Source organism: Triticum aestivum, chromosome 5A (genome assembly GCF_018294505.1).
Source record: "Triticum aestivum cultivar Chinese Spring chromosome 5A, IWGSC CS RefSeq v2.1, whole genome shotgun sequence".
In the NCBI taxonomy this organism is placed as follows: Eukaryota; Viridiplantae; Streptophyta; class Magnoliopsida; order Poales; family Poaceae; genus Triticum; species Triticum aestivum.
The window spans coordinates 681,449,906-681,464,828 of NC_057806.1; the positions used below are offsets into that span (position 1 = coordinate 681,449,906).

The 14,923-nt window shown below is 47.2% G+C and overlaps 2 protein-coding genes across 2 annotated transcripts; one reads left to right on the forward strand and one right to left on the reverse strand.

The window, feature by feature from the left end:
* The first annotated feature begins 274 nt into the window (after positions 1 to 274).
* On the forward strand, positions 275 to 11,209 carry LOC123105949 (endoribonuclease Dicer homolog 1). The gene is made up of 20 exons (XM_044528135.1): positions 275 to 588; positions 708 to 1,864; positions 1,951 to 2,064; positions 3,697 to 3,907; positions 4,026 to 4,420; positions 4,498 to 4,720; positions 4,869 to 5,041; positions 5,138 to 5,260; positions 5,428 to 5,588; positions 5,668 to 5,898; positions 5,986 to 6,136; positions 6,510 to 6,686; positions 6,804 to 6,965; positions 7,047 to 7,142; positions 7,227 to 7,849; positions 7,986 to 8,086; positions 8,269 to 8,468; positions 9,017 to 9,928; positions 10,027 to 10,191; positions 10,285 to 11,209. Exons 2-20 carry the CDS (start codon positions 725 to 727, stop codon positions 10,843 to 10,845), a joined length of 5,919 nt encoding a protein of 1,972 aa, XP_044384070.1. The 5' UTR covers positions 275 to 588; positions 708 to 724; the 3' UTR covers positions 10,846 to 11,209.
* Positions 11,210 to 11,342: 133 nt separating this feature from the next.
* LOC123105950 (nascent polypeptide-associated complex subunit alpha-like protein 2) lies at positions 11,343 to 12,813 on the reverse strand. Its single transcript, XM_044528136.1, has 3 exons — positions 12,523 to 12,813; positions 11,961 to 12,094; positions 11,343 to 11,882 (listed from the first exon to the last, which is right to left on the reverse strand). The coding sequence occupies exons 1-3, from the start codon at positions 12,710 to 12,712 to the stop codon at positions 11,538 to 11,540; spliced, it is 669 nt and encodes a 222-aa protein (XP_044384071.1). The 5' UTR covers positions 12,713 to 12,813; the 3' UTR covers positions 11,343 to 11,537.
* Positions 12,814 to 14,923: the final 2,110 nt, after the last annotated feature.

The window sequence follows — 14,923 nt, forward strand, 5'->3', positions numbered from 1 at the left end:
GCGGCAGGGGCGGCACCCACTCCCCCTCCGCTCGTCCGGGGCCCACAGCGTGCACACACGACTCGCAGTCGTCGCGGCGCCGCTCGGGCCTCGGGGGACAACAACCACGCCTGACGGGTGGGACCCACGCGAGGGGTCGCTTCAGGCCGGGCCGGGCCGGGCCGCGCGGCCGCGGCTGCCCTAGCTAGGCCCGGGGGCCCCGCGCGTCGGCGGGACACCGCTCCTGGCCGCGAGGGCTCGCGTCCATTAATTCGGGATCCTCCTCCTGCCCCGAGCTAGCTCCGTCCTCCTCCCCCCATCTCTTTCCGCTCATATCGGAGAGAGAGAGAGAGAGAGAGAGGAGTGGAGATCAGCAGAGAGGGAGAAGAGAAAGAGTAGCGTTGATACACCGTCGAATCGAATCGAATCGGATCGAGACCGGTCGCCGCCATATCGGAATCGCATTCGCATCTCCCTCGCCCCACTCGATTGGTTCGATTGCGTGATTCGTACGGTTTATCACCGCCTCTTTCTCTTCCGCTCTCTCGCCACCGCCACCGCCCTCCACCGGACCTCCCGCGCCGCCGCCACCGCCACAGAGCAGCAGCAGTAGTGCCAACATTCGTTTCCCCTCCCCTCCCCTCCCCTGTTTGTTTCCTCGTGGTTCTCTGATTGATTGATTGATGTGCTAGTTGTGTGTGACGACGATTGGTTTGCTCCGGTTGCAGCTGCAGCCGCGGGGGAGATGGCGGGAGGAGGAGGCGGCGGCGCGCACCCGGGGGCGGTGTCCTACTGGTACGACGCGTGCGAGGACGAGGACGACCCGTCCCTGCTCTTCGACTTCGCCGCGTCCGCCGACTTCGACCCGGGCCTCATGTCCGCCATGGACAGCGGCAGCGGCATCGACTTCGCCCCGGGGCTCGTGCCCTTGCCCTCCATGGACTGCGGCATCGACTTCGCGTCCGCGGATTTCGACCCGGGCCTCTTGCCCGCCATGGACTGCGGCGTCGAAGACGGCTTGGTCGACGAGATAGACCTGATACTCGAGAGCATCAACGACGAGAGCACCCCCGCCCCCGCGCCGCAGCCCCCGCCGTCTCAGCCTGTGGTTCCCCCGCCGCCAGCGGAGCGGGTGCAGGAGACTGCTGCTGCGTCTGTGGCCGACAATGCTGTGGCGGTGGTGGGCTCGGGGCAGAGGAGCCAGGCTGTCGAGCCGAGGAGGGAGACGAGAAGCGTCGAGCCACGGAAGGAGACGAGAAGCGTCGACCCAAGGAGGGAGCCGAGAAGGGAGTCGCATGGTGGTTCCACGAACGGCGGTCGCGCCGGGGAGTGGAGAGATGGGAAGCGTCCTCGCCTCGCCCCTGGGGCTCACGGGGAGCCACGCCCTGATTCGCGGCGGCGCCCGATGCTTCCGCCTCCCTCGCGTGGTTGGGAGGAACGGCGTGGGAGGCGCGACTTCGTTGACAGGCCCCGCAAGCGCGACCGCGACAGTAACCCTGCCCACCGCCGCGAGGCTCGAGGGTTCTGGGAGCGGGACCGCGGCGGCAAGATGGTGTTCCGCCCTGGCACCTGGGAGCAGGAGTCTGAGCGCGAGGGAAAGCGTGCCAGGACACAGAACGGAGGCTCCGTGGAGAAGAATGCAGAGGCGGATAAGGCGGCTTCTGCCCAGAAGGAGAAGCCTCTCGCAGAGGAGCAGGCGAGACATTACCAGTTGGAGGTGCTTGAGCAAGCAAAGAGCAGAAACACCATAGCCTTCCTCGAGACCGGCGCGGGGAAGACTCTCATTGCTGTGCTGCTCATCAAAAGCATATGTGACAAAATGATGAAGGAGAACAGGAAAATACTTGCTGTGTTCTTGGTTCCCAAGGTGCCTCTTGTGTATCAGGTAGTACATACAGTACATACATGACTGACCTTTCAGTGATTAAGGTTTCGAATTTTGTGGGTGTAACCGTGTTGCTGAAATTGCAGCAAGCTGAGGTGATACGCGAGAGGACTGGCTATCGGGTCGGGCACTACTGTGGAGAGATGGGTCAGGATTTCTGGGATGCTAGAAAGTGGCAGCGAGAATTTGATTCGAAACAGGTCATTCTTCTATTTTTCATCCCCTTTCATACTGTTCTTATTGCCGTGTATAATGACCTGTGACCTAGTTCTATGCTAAACATTTGCCTAAATCTATATATTGTTTTGGAACAAGATCACTCTGGTTATGCTCCAGCAAGCATCAATACGGGGACAGACACGGGGATATGGAAGCGGGGACAAGGGATACTGCAATTTCTAGAAACAGTCATAGGCGATATGGAATAACTAATAAAAATCCATGTAATAAAGACAGAATGATTTTGAGATATCACATGAGATCAAATATTGCCCCATTTGCCGTCTCCGTGCCTCTTTTCATGCCCTCCATTGCTTCAAATCCCTCTGTATTTGGAATCAACACTTCAACTGTAGCAGCCAGCCAGCACCAGCAGTAGCTAGGCAACAGCAATCAATACTTCAATTGCAGCAGCCAGCCAGCCAGCCAGCACGCTGCACGCACACAAGCAACGAAGCAAGCACTCCCATACCAGAGGAGAGCAGGGTATTTGGGAGCAGGGGAAGTTCCATTGCTTTGCTTGGCTCCAGGCGATGGAGGCATCGGAAGTGATGCCCAGGCGCAGTCATGCGCTCGATCCAATCTTTGATTGAATAGCATGGGATGAGAGCTGTCTGTTGTTGTTAGTAGTTGGGCTTTACCGGGCTGCGCATTCTCGTGTCCCCGACGTACCGACGATGTCCTGGCTGTGTATCATCATTTATTTATTTTAATCAGAAAATGGGGATACACATATCCGGTGTATCGCGTATCACACATGTTTATATGCGGATAAAACGGGCTTTGAAGTATTGGTGCTTTTCAGGTTATGGTTAATGATGCTGTTAATTGGTCAGTTTCTTATATATTTTTTGATTTAGTGCAATTGCGTTGGTGTATATATCACATATATAATGTTCATATCTTCTCTAGATTTTTGTTGGCATGTTCACATATACATCACTTCTGTCAGCACATTCTTCATTTGTAGTCATGACCTTTTTATTGTGACCTCAATAGTGGCTATTGGATACTGCCTAATAGGTAAAAATGAAGCAGCTGTTGGATAGGAAAGAGAATTGTTTTATAGGATACCACTTAGAAGTAAAAAAGAAGAACTACTGAATAGGAAACAATAATTGTTTTATAGGATACTCCCTCTGTAAGGAAATATAAGAGCGTTTAGATCACTACTTTAGTAATCTAAATGCTCTTATATTTCTTTACGGAGGGAGTACTGCTTTAGAAGTAGAATGAAGTTGTTGGATAGTAAAAGAGAATTGTTTTATAGGACACTGCTTAGTACAACCTCCATCCGGAATTAACTGTCGCCGAAATTAGTGTATACTGTTGCTGAAATGAGTGTATCTAGACGCGTTTAAGTGTGTAGATAGTACTCCCTCCGTCTGAAAAAGCTTGTCCCAAGCTTGTCTCTCAAATGGATGTATCTAGCATCAACAGTTAATTCCGGACGGAGGAAGTACCTCTCAACTTACTGCATTATTTGCAGTGTGTGTATGATGCACATCCATCTATGGAAACAATTTTGCACTTTACAGTCGCAAACTAAATAACTGCACTGTACTAAACACTATGTATGATTCACTTACATTAAACAGAGCCCTTTCATGCAGGTACTAGTTATGACAGCTCAAATTTTGTTAAACATCCTCAGGCACAGTATCATTAAAATGGATGCCATACATCTTTTAATTTTAGATGAGTGCCATCATGCAGTGAAAAAACATCCATATTCTTTAGTGATGTCAGAATTTTATCACACAACTCCGAAGGATAAGAGGCCAGTTGTTTTTGGCATGACAGCTTCTCCTGTCAACCTAAAGGGTACTGCTCTGCTCTTTTTCTCCTGCTACCTTTTCCCTTTTTATTTTTTCACTCACTATTTCATGTATATAATTTCATCTTCTTGTTTTTCTCATGCTATTTACTATTATCTGGACAGGAGTCACTAGCCAAGAAGATTGTGCCATCAAGATAAGAAATCTTGAGAGTAAACTGGATTCCATTGTTTGTACTATTAAAGATCGGAAAGAGCTTGAGAAACATGTCCCCATGCCTTTTGAAGTCGTTGTCCAGTATGACAAAGCAGCCACCCTTTGTTCCCTGCATGAGCAGATCAAACAAATGGAAGTTGCTGTTGAAGAAGCTGCACTCTGTAGCTCTAAGAGAACAAAGTGGCAGTTTATGGGAGCCAGGGATGCTGGGTCTAGAGATGAGCTGCGCCTTGTCTATGGTGTTTCTGAGCGTACAGAAAGTGATGGCGCAGCTAATTTAATCCAGAAGTTGAGAGCTATAAATTATGCTTTAGGTGAACTAGGTCAATGGTGTGCTTATAAGGTATTCGCTTGATATTCAACAATGGCATGTTGTTAATTGTCACATATTTTTGACAGTTCACTTATACATGATTTCAGGTTGCAGTGTCCTTTTTGACAGTATTGCAGAATGATGAAAGGGCAAACTATCAGGTTGATGTAAAGTTTCAAGAGTCACATTTAAAGAAGGTTGTTGCTTTATTGCACTGCCAGTTGACTGAGGGAGCTGCAGTGAAAAGTGAGACGAATGATGTTGAGATGCATAACAGTGAAAATCACAACCCAAGTGAACTTGAAGATGGGGAGCTGCCTGATAGCCATGGTACTAGTTTGGCAAAACCAGCCACTTCCTCTCTCTCCATGCAGTTTCGTTCTGTAATTTCGCACCATTTATTTCATCATTATCTTGATCCATTAGTTGACTTTTTAGTATATCTCACTCTCTCTTCTATTGCTGTCCTTTTTGTCAGCTGTTTCTGTAGGTGAACATGTAGATGAGGTCATCGGAGCTGCCGTGGCAGATGGGAAAGTTACCCCTAGGGTGCAGGCTTTAATCAAAATCCTTCTCAAGTATCAGCATACCGAGGATTTCCGTGCCATCATCTTTGTGGAGCGAGTTGTCACGGCATTAGTTCTTCCTAAGGTTAACATGCTGTTGTTGTTTTCCCATTTATGTTGTTTTGGTGCGTATGGATCCTTTATACATTGTCCAATTCTTTTTCCTCTGTTCACCTAACAGGTGCTTGCAGAGCTTCCATCTTTAAGCTTTATCCGATGTGCAAGCTTGATAGGTCATAACAACAATCAAGAGATGCGCACAAGCCAAATGCAGGATACCATTGCAAAATTTCGTGATGGCCGTGTATGTTTCTCTTTATAGCATAATTATATTTTATCACTATTTCAGTTGTAAGTCTAATGTTAACTAGGTTTTACCTTGCATGATTCATTTCTAATAGATTTTACAAAGTTATTACATCTAAGAAACACATCCACTAGATGAGTTCTAAATCTGGAACTGGCTTGCAGGTTACACTGTTAGTTGCGACTAGTGTTGCTGAGGAAGGACTTGATATTCGACAGTGCAATGTTGTCATTCGCTTTGACCTTGCAAAGACAGTCTTGGCCTATGTACAGTCTCGTGGTCGTGCCAGAAAGCCTGGATCTGACTACATATTGATGGTTGAAAGGTATCCACCACACCCACACACATATTTTTTTTGGATTAGCTCGTTCCTACTCTATTGGCTTATAAATTGATTTCTCCAGGGGAAATTTGGCACATGAAACTTTCTTGAGGAATGCTCGAAATAGTGAGGAGACGTTGAGAAAAGAGGCTATAGAAAGAACTGATCTCAGTCATCTTGATGGTACTCTGTTAAATTCCATTGATACATCACCTGATTCGATGTACCAGGTCGAATCCACAGGTGCTGTTGTCAGCTTGAATTCTGCAGTTGGGCTCGTACATTTTTACTGTTCACAGCTACCAAGTGACAGGTGCATATAATTCTTGTCAATTTATTAAGTTTACCAGTTCCTTCGAGTGTGAAGATCACACATGCATCCTAAGTTTCGCACTTGCAGGTACTCAATTCTTCATCCAGAATTTATTATGCAGAAACATGAGAAGCCAGGGGGTTCCATGGAATATTCTTGCAAACTTCAACTTCCCTGTAATGCTCCATTTGAGAAACTTGAGGGTCCTATATGCGGCTCAATTCGTCTGGCACAGCAAGTAATGATGGTTTCATTGGAATAGAAATACTTTCTCGTTGTCAAGGAATATATCAGATAAGAACTAGCCTTAAAATGATTTGAACTGGCAACCTTAGCCATTGGGTTGAACCTCGACGGTTCACACCTAATGCCAAAGGCCACCAATATTTTTTCAAAAAATCCCTTTTCACTCTTATAGCCTCCTACAAATTTAGTGATATGGACAATCCACCTTGATCTACCACATTCATAGTTGACATAGTGAGTTAGTGACCAAGATTTGTGTTCTGATTATCCTATTTTAAGGCTGGTTCCTTACCTGACATGCTCCCTTGATATCATTTATGACGTATCCCATCAGTTGCATGAATATCACTTGTTATTTCGTGCAGGCTGTTTGTTTGGCTGCCTGTAAGAAGCTGCATGAGATGAATGCCTTCACAGATATGCTTTTACCTGATAGAGGAAGTGGGGAAGGAGAGAAGACCGAACAGAATGAAGGTGATCCACTCCCTGGAACGGCACGCCATAGAGAGTTTTATCCTGAAGGTGTTGCTGAAATTTTGAGAGTAAGTTATTTGCTTCCTCGCTCATTATCTCTCTGCATACAAAGTGCATTTGCACTCTCCGGCACGACCCTTGATTATCCCCCAATCTCATTCTGATGGATCTTTTTTCTGTGACAGGGAGAATGGATTTTATGTGGAAGAGATGGCTGCCAAAGCACTCAATTTGTTAAGTTGTATATGTATTCTGTGAATTGTGTGGATGTAGGGACATCTAAGGACCCTTCCCTTGCACAACTTTCGAATTTTTCTATTATTTTTGGCAGTGAGCTGGATGCAGAGGTATGTTCCATCATCTGGAATATCCTGAAACTTGAGCAGAATGCTGTGAACTAACCTTTTTTTCTTCTTCTGTTTTTTCAGGTTTTATCGACACCAATGGATCTCTTTGTTGCCAGGACAATGATAACAAAGGCATCTCTTGTATTCCGTGGACCAATTGAAGTTACAGAAAGTCAGGTTGATCTGCTTGAGAAGTTCCAAGTAAATATTCATTTAAGCGTTTGGGTTAGTGTAGCTAATACCCTACTGTTGTGATCGCAGCTGGTTCTGCTGAAGAGCTTTCATGTTAGGCTCATGAGCATAGTCCTTGATGTTGATGTTGATCCCTCAACTACACCTTGGGATCCAGCAAAAGCATACCTCTTTGTCCCTGTAGGAGCTGAGAAGTGTACAGATGCTTTAAGAGAGATCGATTGGACTTTAGTCAACAGCATTGTGAATACTGATGCCTGGAATAATCCACTTCAGAAGGCACGACCAGATGTCTACCTAGGCACCAATGAGAGGACACTCGGTGGAGAAAAGAGAGAGTATGGGTTTGGAAAATTGCGTAATGGAACAGCTTTTGGACAGAAGGCACATCCGACTTATGGTATCAGAGGAGCCATTGCTGACTTTGATATCGTCAAAGCATCTGGATTAGTTCCTTCTCGTGATAGAGGGTATTCAAGCGAGTATCAGAACCAAGGCAAGTTGTTCATGGCAGATTCATGCTGGGATGCTAAAGACCTTTCTGGGATGGTTGTCACTGCTGCCCACTCAGGAAAGCGGTTCTATGTGGACTGTATTTGCTATAACATGAATGCAGAAAATTCATTTCCTAGGAAGGAAGGCTACCTGGGGCCTTTGGAATATAGCTCATATGCCGATTACTACAAGCAGAAGTAAAGACAACATTTTCTTAAATGCTGAAAAGCAGGATTAGTACCCTTTTTATTTCAGAGAATCCTGCCTTACTTTAGTCTTATATAAGCAATTTTGTGGCAGCACATTGTGACTCATTGTGCTATTTGATCTCAGATATGGTGTGGAGCTAGTGTATAAGAAACAGCCTCTTATACGTGCACGTGGTGTTTCCTATTGCAAGAATCTTCTGTCTCCTAGATTTGAGCATTCTGAAGGTATTTCTGAGTCCCATCCTGAACATGTCCAACGAATCTTGATATTTACTCATTAAAGAAACTCTCATGGCATAACCACAAGTTGGATGGTTTTTATGTCGAATTTTGTGCCACTATTTTTGTGAACCCAGATGTGAGTATTGTGGTCATGCAGTGATGAGTAATTGGCTCTTGTTTTGCAGCTAGAGAAGGTGACTTTTCGGAGAACGTTGACAAAACATACTATGTCTATTTACCTCCCGAACTCTGTCTTGTGCACCCACTTCCTGGATCACTTATTCGTGGAGCTCAGAGGTTGCCATCAATAATGAGAAGGGTTGAGAGTATGCTTCTTGCAGTTCAATTGAAGGAAACAATTGATTATCCTGTTCCTGCAGTTAAGGTACTCTCAACATCTTTGATTGCCCCAAACCTGAATCTTTAAGAAAATGTTGTAACACGTCCTGGTAGAATGCTTTGGTACACTAGATCCTTACATTTCCTCTCCTTCCTATAATACATTCCTACCGTCTAGTTGGATGTTACGTTTGATGAATACCACGTGAGATGCACGCTGCATGTAGCTTTATTGTGGCATCTGGCTTTGGTAGGTCCTGCAATAAGAATTGATAGAACATGATTTAGAGATACCTAAAGTGAGATGGGATACATGGAGTAACACAATGGTATTGATTACATGTTCTATTTTTATTTTTAGATCATAGGAAGTCATCATAAATGGTGGCACAAATGTAAATATTCATCAAAACAATAACTAACATTCACGAGGTAGCATAGTCAATCTATAATGTAGTGGGTATTTGGCATGTTTTCCAAGAGACTGCCTTATACTCCCTCGTCTCACCGCAGAAGAGCCAAATGATTTTCTTAATAAATAAACAAGATCATGTGTTTGTTAATTCATACTAACAGCTTGTTGGTTCATGGCAGATATTAGAAGCCTTGACTGCTGCATCATGCCAGGAAACATTCTGCTATGAAAGAGCAGAGTTACTGGGTGATGCATACCTGAAATGGGTTGTGAGTAGATTCCTTTTCCTAAAATATCCTCAGAAGCATGAGGGACAGCTTACAAGGATGCGGCAGCAGATGGTCAGTAACATGGTCCTCTACCAATTTGCCCTGAATAAAACTCTTCAGTCGTATATTCAAGCAGATCGGTTTGCCCCATCAAGATGGGCAGCTCCAGGAGTACTGCCTGTATTTGATGAGGAGACAAGAGAATCTGAACCGTCCATCTTTGGTGAGGAGTCAATACCTGGTAATGAATTACAGAAGGATTATGATGATGACTACACAGATAACATTCAAGAGGAGGGTGAAATTGATGGAGATTCCAGCTGCTATCGTGTTCTCTCAAGCAAGACTCTAGCAGATGTCGTTGAAGCACTTATTGGGGTCTATTATGTAGCAGGAGGGAAAATTGCTGCAAACCACTTGATGAAGTGGATTGGGATTCATGCCGAGTTGGATCCTCAAGAGATCCCTCCCCCGAAGCCATATAATATACCTGAGAGCATATTGAAAGGCATCGAGTTTGAGACATTGGAAGGCATCTTGGGTATGAAATTCCAGAATAAAGGTTTTCTTATTGAGGCTATAACGCATGCATCCAGGCCATCTTCTGGCGTTTCCTGTTACCAGCGGTTGGAATTTGTTGGTGATGCTGTGTTGGATCATCTCATCACAAAGCATTTATTTTTTACATATACTGATCTACCTCCTGGTCGCTTGACTGACCTGAGAGCTGCAGCTGTTAATAATGAAAACTTTGCAAGGGTTGCAGTTAGGCGTAAGCTGCACACACATCTTCGCCATGGATCATCTGCACTGGAAAAACAGGTTTGCCATACTCTTTCTTTATGCAGTAGGAAACAAGACACTGTTGATAGAACTGAAGTTTCAAGCAATGCTGACTATTTTCTTTAAATCTTCTGAAGATTCGGGAGTTCGTGAAGGATGTCCGAGAAGAGATTTCAAAATCAGGTTTCAATTCTTTTGGACTAGGGGACTGCAAGGCTCCTAAAGTTCTTGGAGACATTATTGAGTCTATTGCTGGTGCAGTATTCCTGGATAGTGGGTATGACACCTCGGCAGTCTGGAAGGTATTTATTTTAGATATTCTAGAGAAACTTTCTTGATAGAAAAGCAACCTAATCTGGAGGAAGCTTGAAACAAACTGCACTATTTTGCACCAGGTATTCCAACCGCTCCTCGAACCTCTGGTAACGCCAGAGACCCTTCCAATGCATCCAATTAGAGAGCTCCAAGAACGGTGCCAGCAACAAGCAGAAGGCTTAGAATACAAAGCATCCCGGGCAGGCAATGTAGCTACCGTTGAAGTCTTTGTTGATGGTGTTCAGATTGGTGTAGCTCAAAACCCACAGAAGAAGATGGCACAGAAGTTGGCGGCGAGAAACGCACTAGTGGTCCTAAAGGAGAAGGAAACCGCAGCAAAGAAAGAGACCGAAAAGGCCGGTGATAAGAGCAATGCTGGGTTCACCAGGCAGAACCTGAACGACACTTGCTTGAAAAGGCAGTGGCCAATGCCACAGTACAGGTGCATAAATGAGGGCGGCCCTGCTCATGCTAAAAGATTTGTCTACGCGGTTAGGGTTAATACATCCGACCGCGGATGGACCGACGAGTGCATCGGGGAGCCGATGCCGAGCGTGAAGAAGGCCAAGGACTCTGCCGCCATGCTTCTCCTCGAGCTTCTGAATAGAAGTTTCCCTGATAAGCCCGACGGTAAGAAGTGATAGCGCTATGGAATGTTGTTGGTGATCATTGTGGTGGTGTTGAGACATTCGGCATTTTTACACAGCATAGATTCATTACCCATTCAGTGCTCTTCAGCTCTGGCAAATAAGAAGATAGATAGACAGGCAGAGCTGATGAGTGAGAGCAGAGGATACTTTTACCAACCTAGTTGAGGCCGCTGGATGTCATTAGAGATTTATTTACTGGTGAGGCGGGATAAATAGGAGTCTGCAACAGCAGAACGGGTAGTCTGATATAGGATAGACAAGTGAAGGCCTCTTATTCTATTGTACTGTATAATGTAACTTGCAAACCTGCAACTTAGATGATTGATCCAATAGAAATCTGTGGAATTTACCCTTACCCTGTCATGCTATGGATTATTCGGTGCGTTCATTTTCATATTGCTAGACGATTGCTGGTCGCAGTAGAAATTAATTAAAGACCAATGCCCACCTGCTAACCATAGGAACTCCATTCCAAGGCAAACCGGCCATGATACTGAAACTAGATTTCAATTGACCAATTGTAAGAGGAACACTAACATATCTCGAAACTGACAACATCTGGTGCAACGTCCACGTACGATTGGTAGAGATAAAAGGGATGCAAAACACACGGGCACATGATGATACGATACTCCGGCAGGAAACATCCCGGCCGGACTTGGAGAAAGGAAGCGAGGAAAAGACTAGGCGGTGAGCTCCATGATGGCGCTGACGATGTCGCCGTCGTGCGCCTTGAGGGCCTTGACGGCCTTGGCGCGGGACACGCTGGCCTGCGTCATGACGAGGTCGATGTCGCGGGCCTCGATGCCGGTCTCGTCCACCACCTCCTCCTCGTCGGCGGGCGCCCCGGCCCCCGCCGCCGCCGCGTCGGGCCTCATCGCCTTGCTCAGGTCCTGCATCCTGAACTGCTGCGCGGCCTGCGCCTGCAGCTGCGAGCTCAGGTCCTCGATCTTGGCCTCCCCGAAGATCACGTACGTCTCCGACGTCGGGCTCTTGAACACGTCCGGCTTCGACACCACGAACAGGATCTGAAGCCCAACATTTAATTAACAACATGCATGAATTAGCCTGAACAATTTCACATACATAGAAGAGTTGCTTCTTACGTTCTTGGCTCTCTTGATGGTAATCCTGCTGACGCCGGTGACGGGCTTCATCCCGAGCTTCATCATGGCCTTGCGGCTCTTCTTCTCGCTCCGGCTCTGCTTCGACCCCTCGCTCCCGGCCACACCCAGCTCGCCTTCACGCACATCAAAATTGCAAGTCAGACGTGCGTACTCTTTTGTTTTTGAAAAGCTTCTGCTCTATTCTTCATCATCATCATGGCAATACAACAAACATCCGAAATAATAAAAATTACATCTAGATTTCTAGATCACCTAGCGACGATTACAAACACTAAAGCGAACTGAAGGCGCACCAAGCTGCAAATCTAGTTCAACTACCACTACGTACCAATAAGTCAATAACTAATCCAACGTTACGTGACCACTCAGTTCCGATAGCTAGTTTAAAAACCCAGCCAGATTACAGTGCACAAAAGCAATTTCTGAGGCGCTTGCACGTTGCACGAACTGTCTACCAACAAGCGAACCCACACCGTCACATGGTGTATCTGAAAGAAGATAGAACAAGGTGGAGATGCAAAAGGGAGTAGGAGATGGTTACCGTCTTCATCCCCGTCGTCCTCGTCATCATCCTCGTCCTCCTCCTCGTCTTCATCACCGTCGCCCTCCTTGACGTCCTCGACGACGGGCGCGCCGTCCTCCGCGGGCTCCTCGGCCTTGACGACCTCCGGTGCCGCGTCGCCGCTCTCCAGCTCCGGCTCGGTGGCCACCGGCGTCTCCTCGCTGACCATGGTGAGCTGCTGCGGTGTTGGTGCAGGGACGAGCGTGCTGCTGGAGTGAGGATAAGGAGTGAGAATGGAGAGCCGAGGCCGATTGAGAGCGGCGCCGGAGGCCTTATCTATTCGCGCGCTGTGTTGGGCTGGGCTGGCCTAACTGTAGCAGGCTCTCATCATTGTGCTGGGCTAGTTGCTTCTGGTGGTAAAGTCGGCCTTGCACGCCTGGGCCACTGGAGCTGAGTGGTAAATGCTATCATCACTTTTTACATTTTTTGAATGGTATGAAAAACTTTTTTGCAGTACACTATCACTTTTTTACATTGTATAAAAAATTTCTTAAAATTTTACTTATCTTGTTTTTGAAATGTGTGAACATTTTAAATATCAATGTTTTTTCCAATGCTATCAGCATTTTTTAATTATAGTAACAATTGTTTCATGTCTCAAATTTGTAGTTATTTTTTTATTTTAAGCAAATTTAATTTTTGGAATATATGTATTTAGAATGTTACTGAAAATAGTAACAAAAGGAAAAAAAGTGAAAGAATGAAAAAACAGAGAAGAAAAATAAGCTAAACTGCAGGTCACTACTTGGACTAGAAGAACGTCCGTGCGTTGCAGCGGGGCCACATTAATTTTAAGAGTTCAATATCAGTTATGTTAATATTACATTTAATATTCTCATACATATCAAGTGACATTGACCAATTCTCACACACACACTCTCTCTCCCTCCCTCTTCCTCACTCTCTCTCCCCCTCTCCCTCTCTCTCTCTAACACACACATATCCATCTTATTGGGTACGGGATCATAATTCATCTATTTCACACGCACACGCGCTGGTGCATAACAATATGGATTATGTGTATCATATTTGCCACCATAACTTATATTTCCCCGAGCCGCGTCGCTACAGAGCCGAGCTCCCGCCCGACCACCTCGCCGGCATCGAAGGGGAATGGATAAGGGTGACGCCCTGCCTCCCCTGCCCCCATGGCCTCACTCCTCTATGCCCCCTCCCAGATCCACTTCTCCTCCTCGCTCGCTCGATCCCGTCGATCTGGACGAAGTCAGACGCCACGGCCACCATGACCGACCCCGTCCACACAGCCACTGCTCTCCCTGCAGGCTAGAAGCTTGTCGAGGAGCTCCAAACTCCTCCGCTACTTCGTCTGAGCCAACGAGATCAAGTCCAGCACCCCCGCATCGACGCCGTTGCTGTCTTCCTCAACCTTCGGCCACCGTAACATTGCCGTTTGATCCGCGCCGCCCCGAGCTCCCCTGTCTTCCCCTAGGGCGCCATTGACACCGTCGTGATCTCCTCTTTCCTTCCCCCTGTTTCCCCTCTCGTTTGCTCAGGTTAGGTATTTCGCCGTGGCCGAGAACCGTCGTCCGCCATGGCCATTACAGGGGTAGCCACCGAGCTCCTCAGATTGACCCCGTAGCACATGCCCGCTCCTATGCGCACCCATGCCCGAGCCTGATGCTCTTCTTCCGCGCCCGCGGGGCCACTCCCTCTCCATGCCCACGCCTGTGCCACACCGCGTCGATCGCGCCCGCCACTGCCGTCGCGCTCGCCGCAGCCACCGCACCACTGTGACTCGCGCGACGCACACCCTAGCCATGCGCCACACTCTCGCTAGCTGTGCTCGCCCCGTCTGCTGCCGCCTATCCCTTCGCTCGCCCCGCAGTCACGCCCCTGCCTCGCGCCCCCTCCTATCACGACCATCTTTTGTCGGCCGCCCCCTCAGCCACGCCGGCCGCTTATCTCGCCTGCTGCGTGCTGCTTCCTGCTACTATGCGCTGCTCTATCGCTGGTACGCTGTTGCGCCATGTCCTCGACACCGCCGTGGACAAACATGGCGGAGGGATTGTCAATGGAGTATGAGGAGGAGGTGGCGAAGAAGGTGTGGAGAGGCAGGAGGTCTAGGGTGGCGTCAGCTGGCTGTGGTGGAGGTGTTTATGCGAGAAGGAGCCAGAGCGGAAGGAGAGGTCACAATTGGAAAGAATCGCAAAAAAAATCATAACCTGGAGATCTAATTCCAAAAAATGCTAATATCGATGGAGGGGTGATTTCCTTCTATAGGTGGAAAACATAGGAAATATTTGTTGTTATCAAGGAAAGGTAAAAGATTAGGAAAGTTAGGATTTTCAACTGACTTCTATGCAAACGGGGTTTTACTGTTTGGTAACGTGATATCAGTACCTGCCCGTTTGTGACGTGT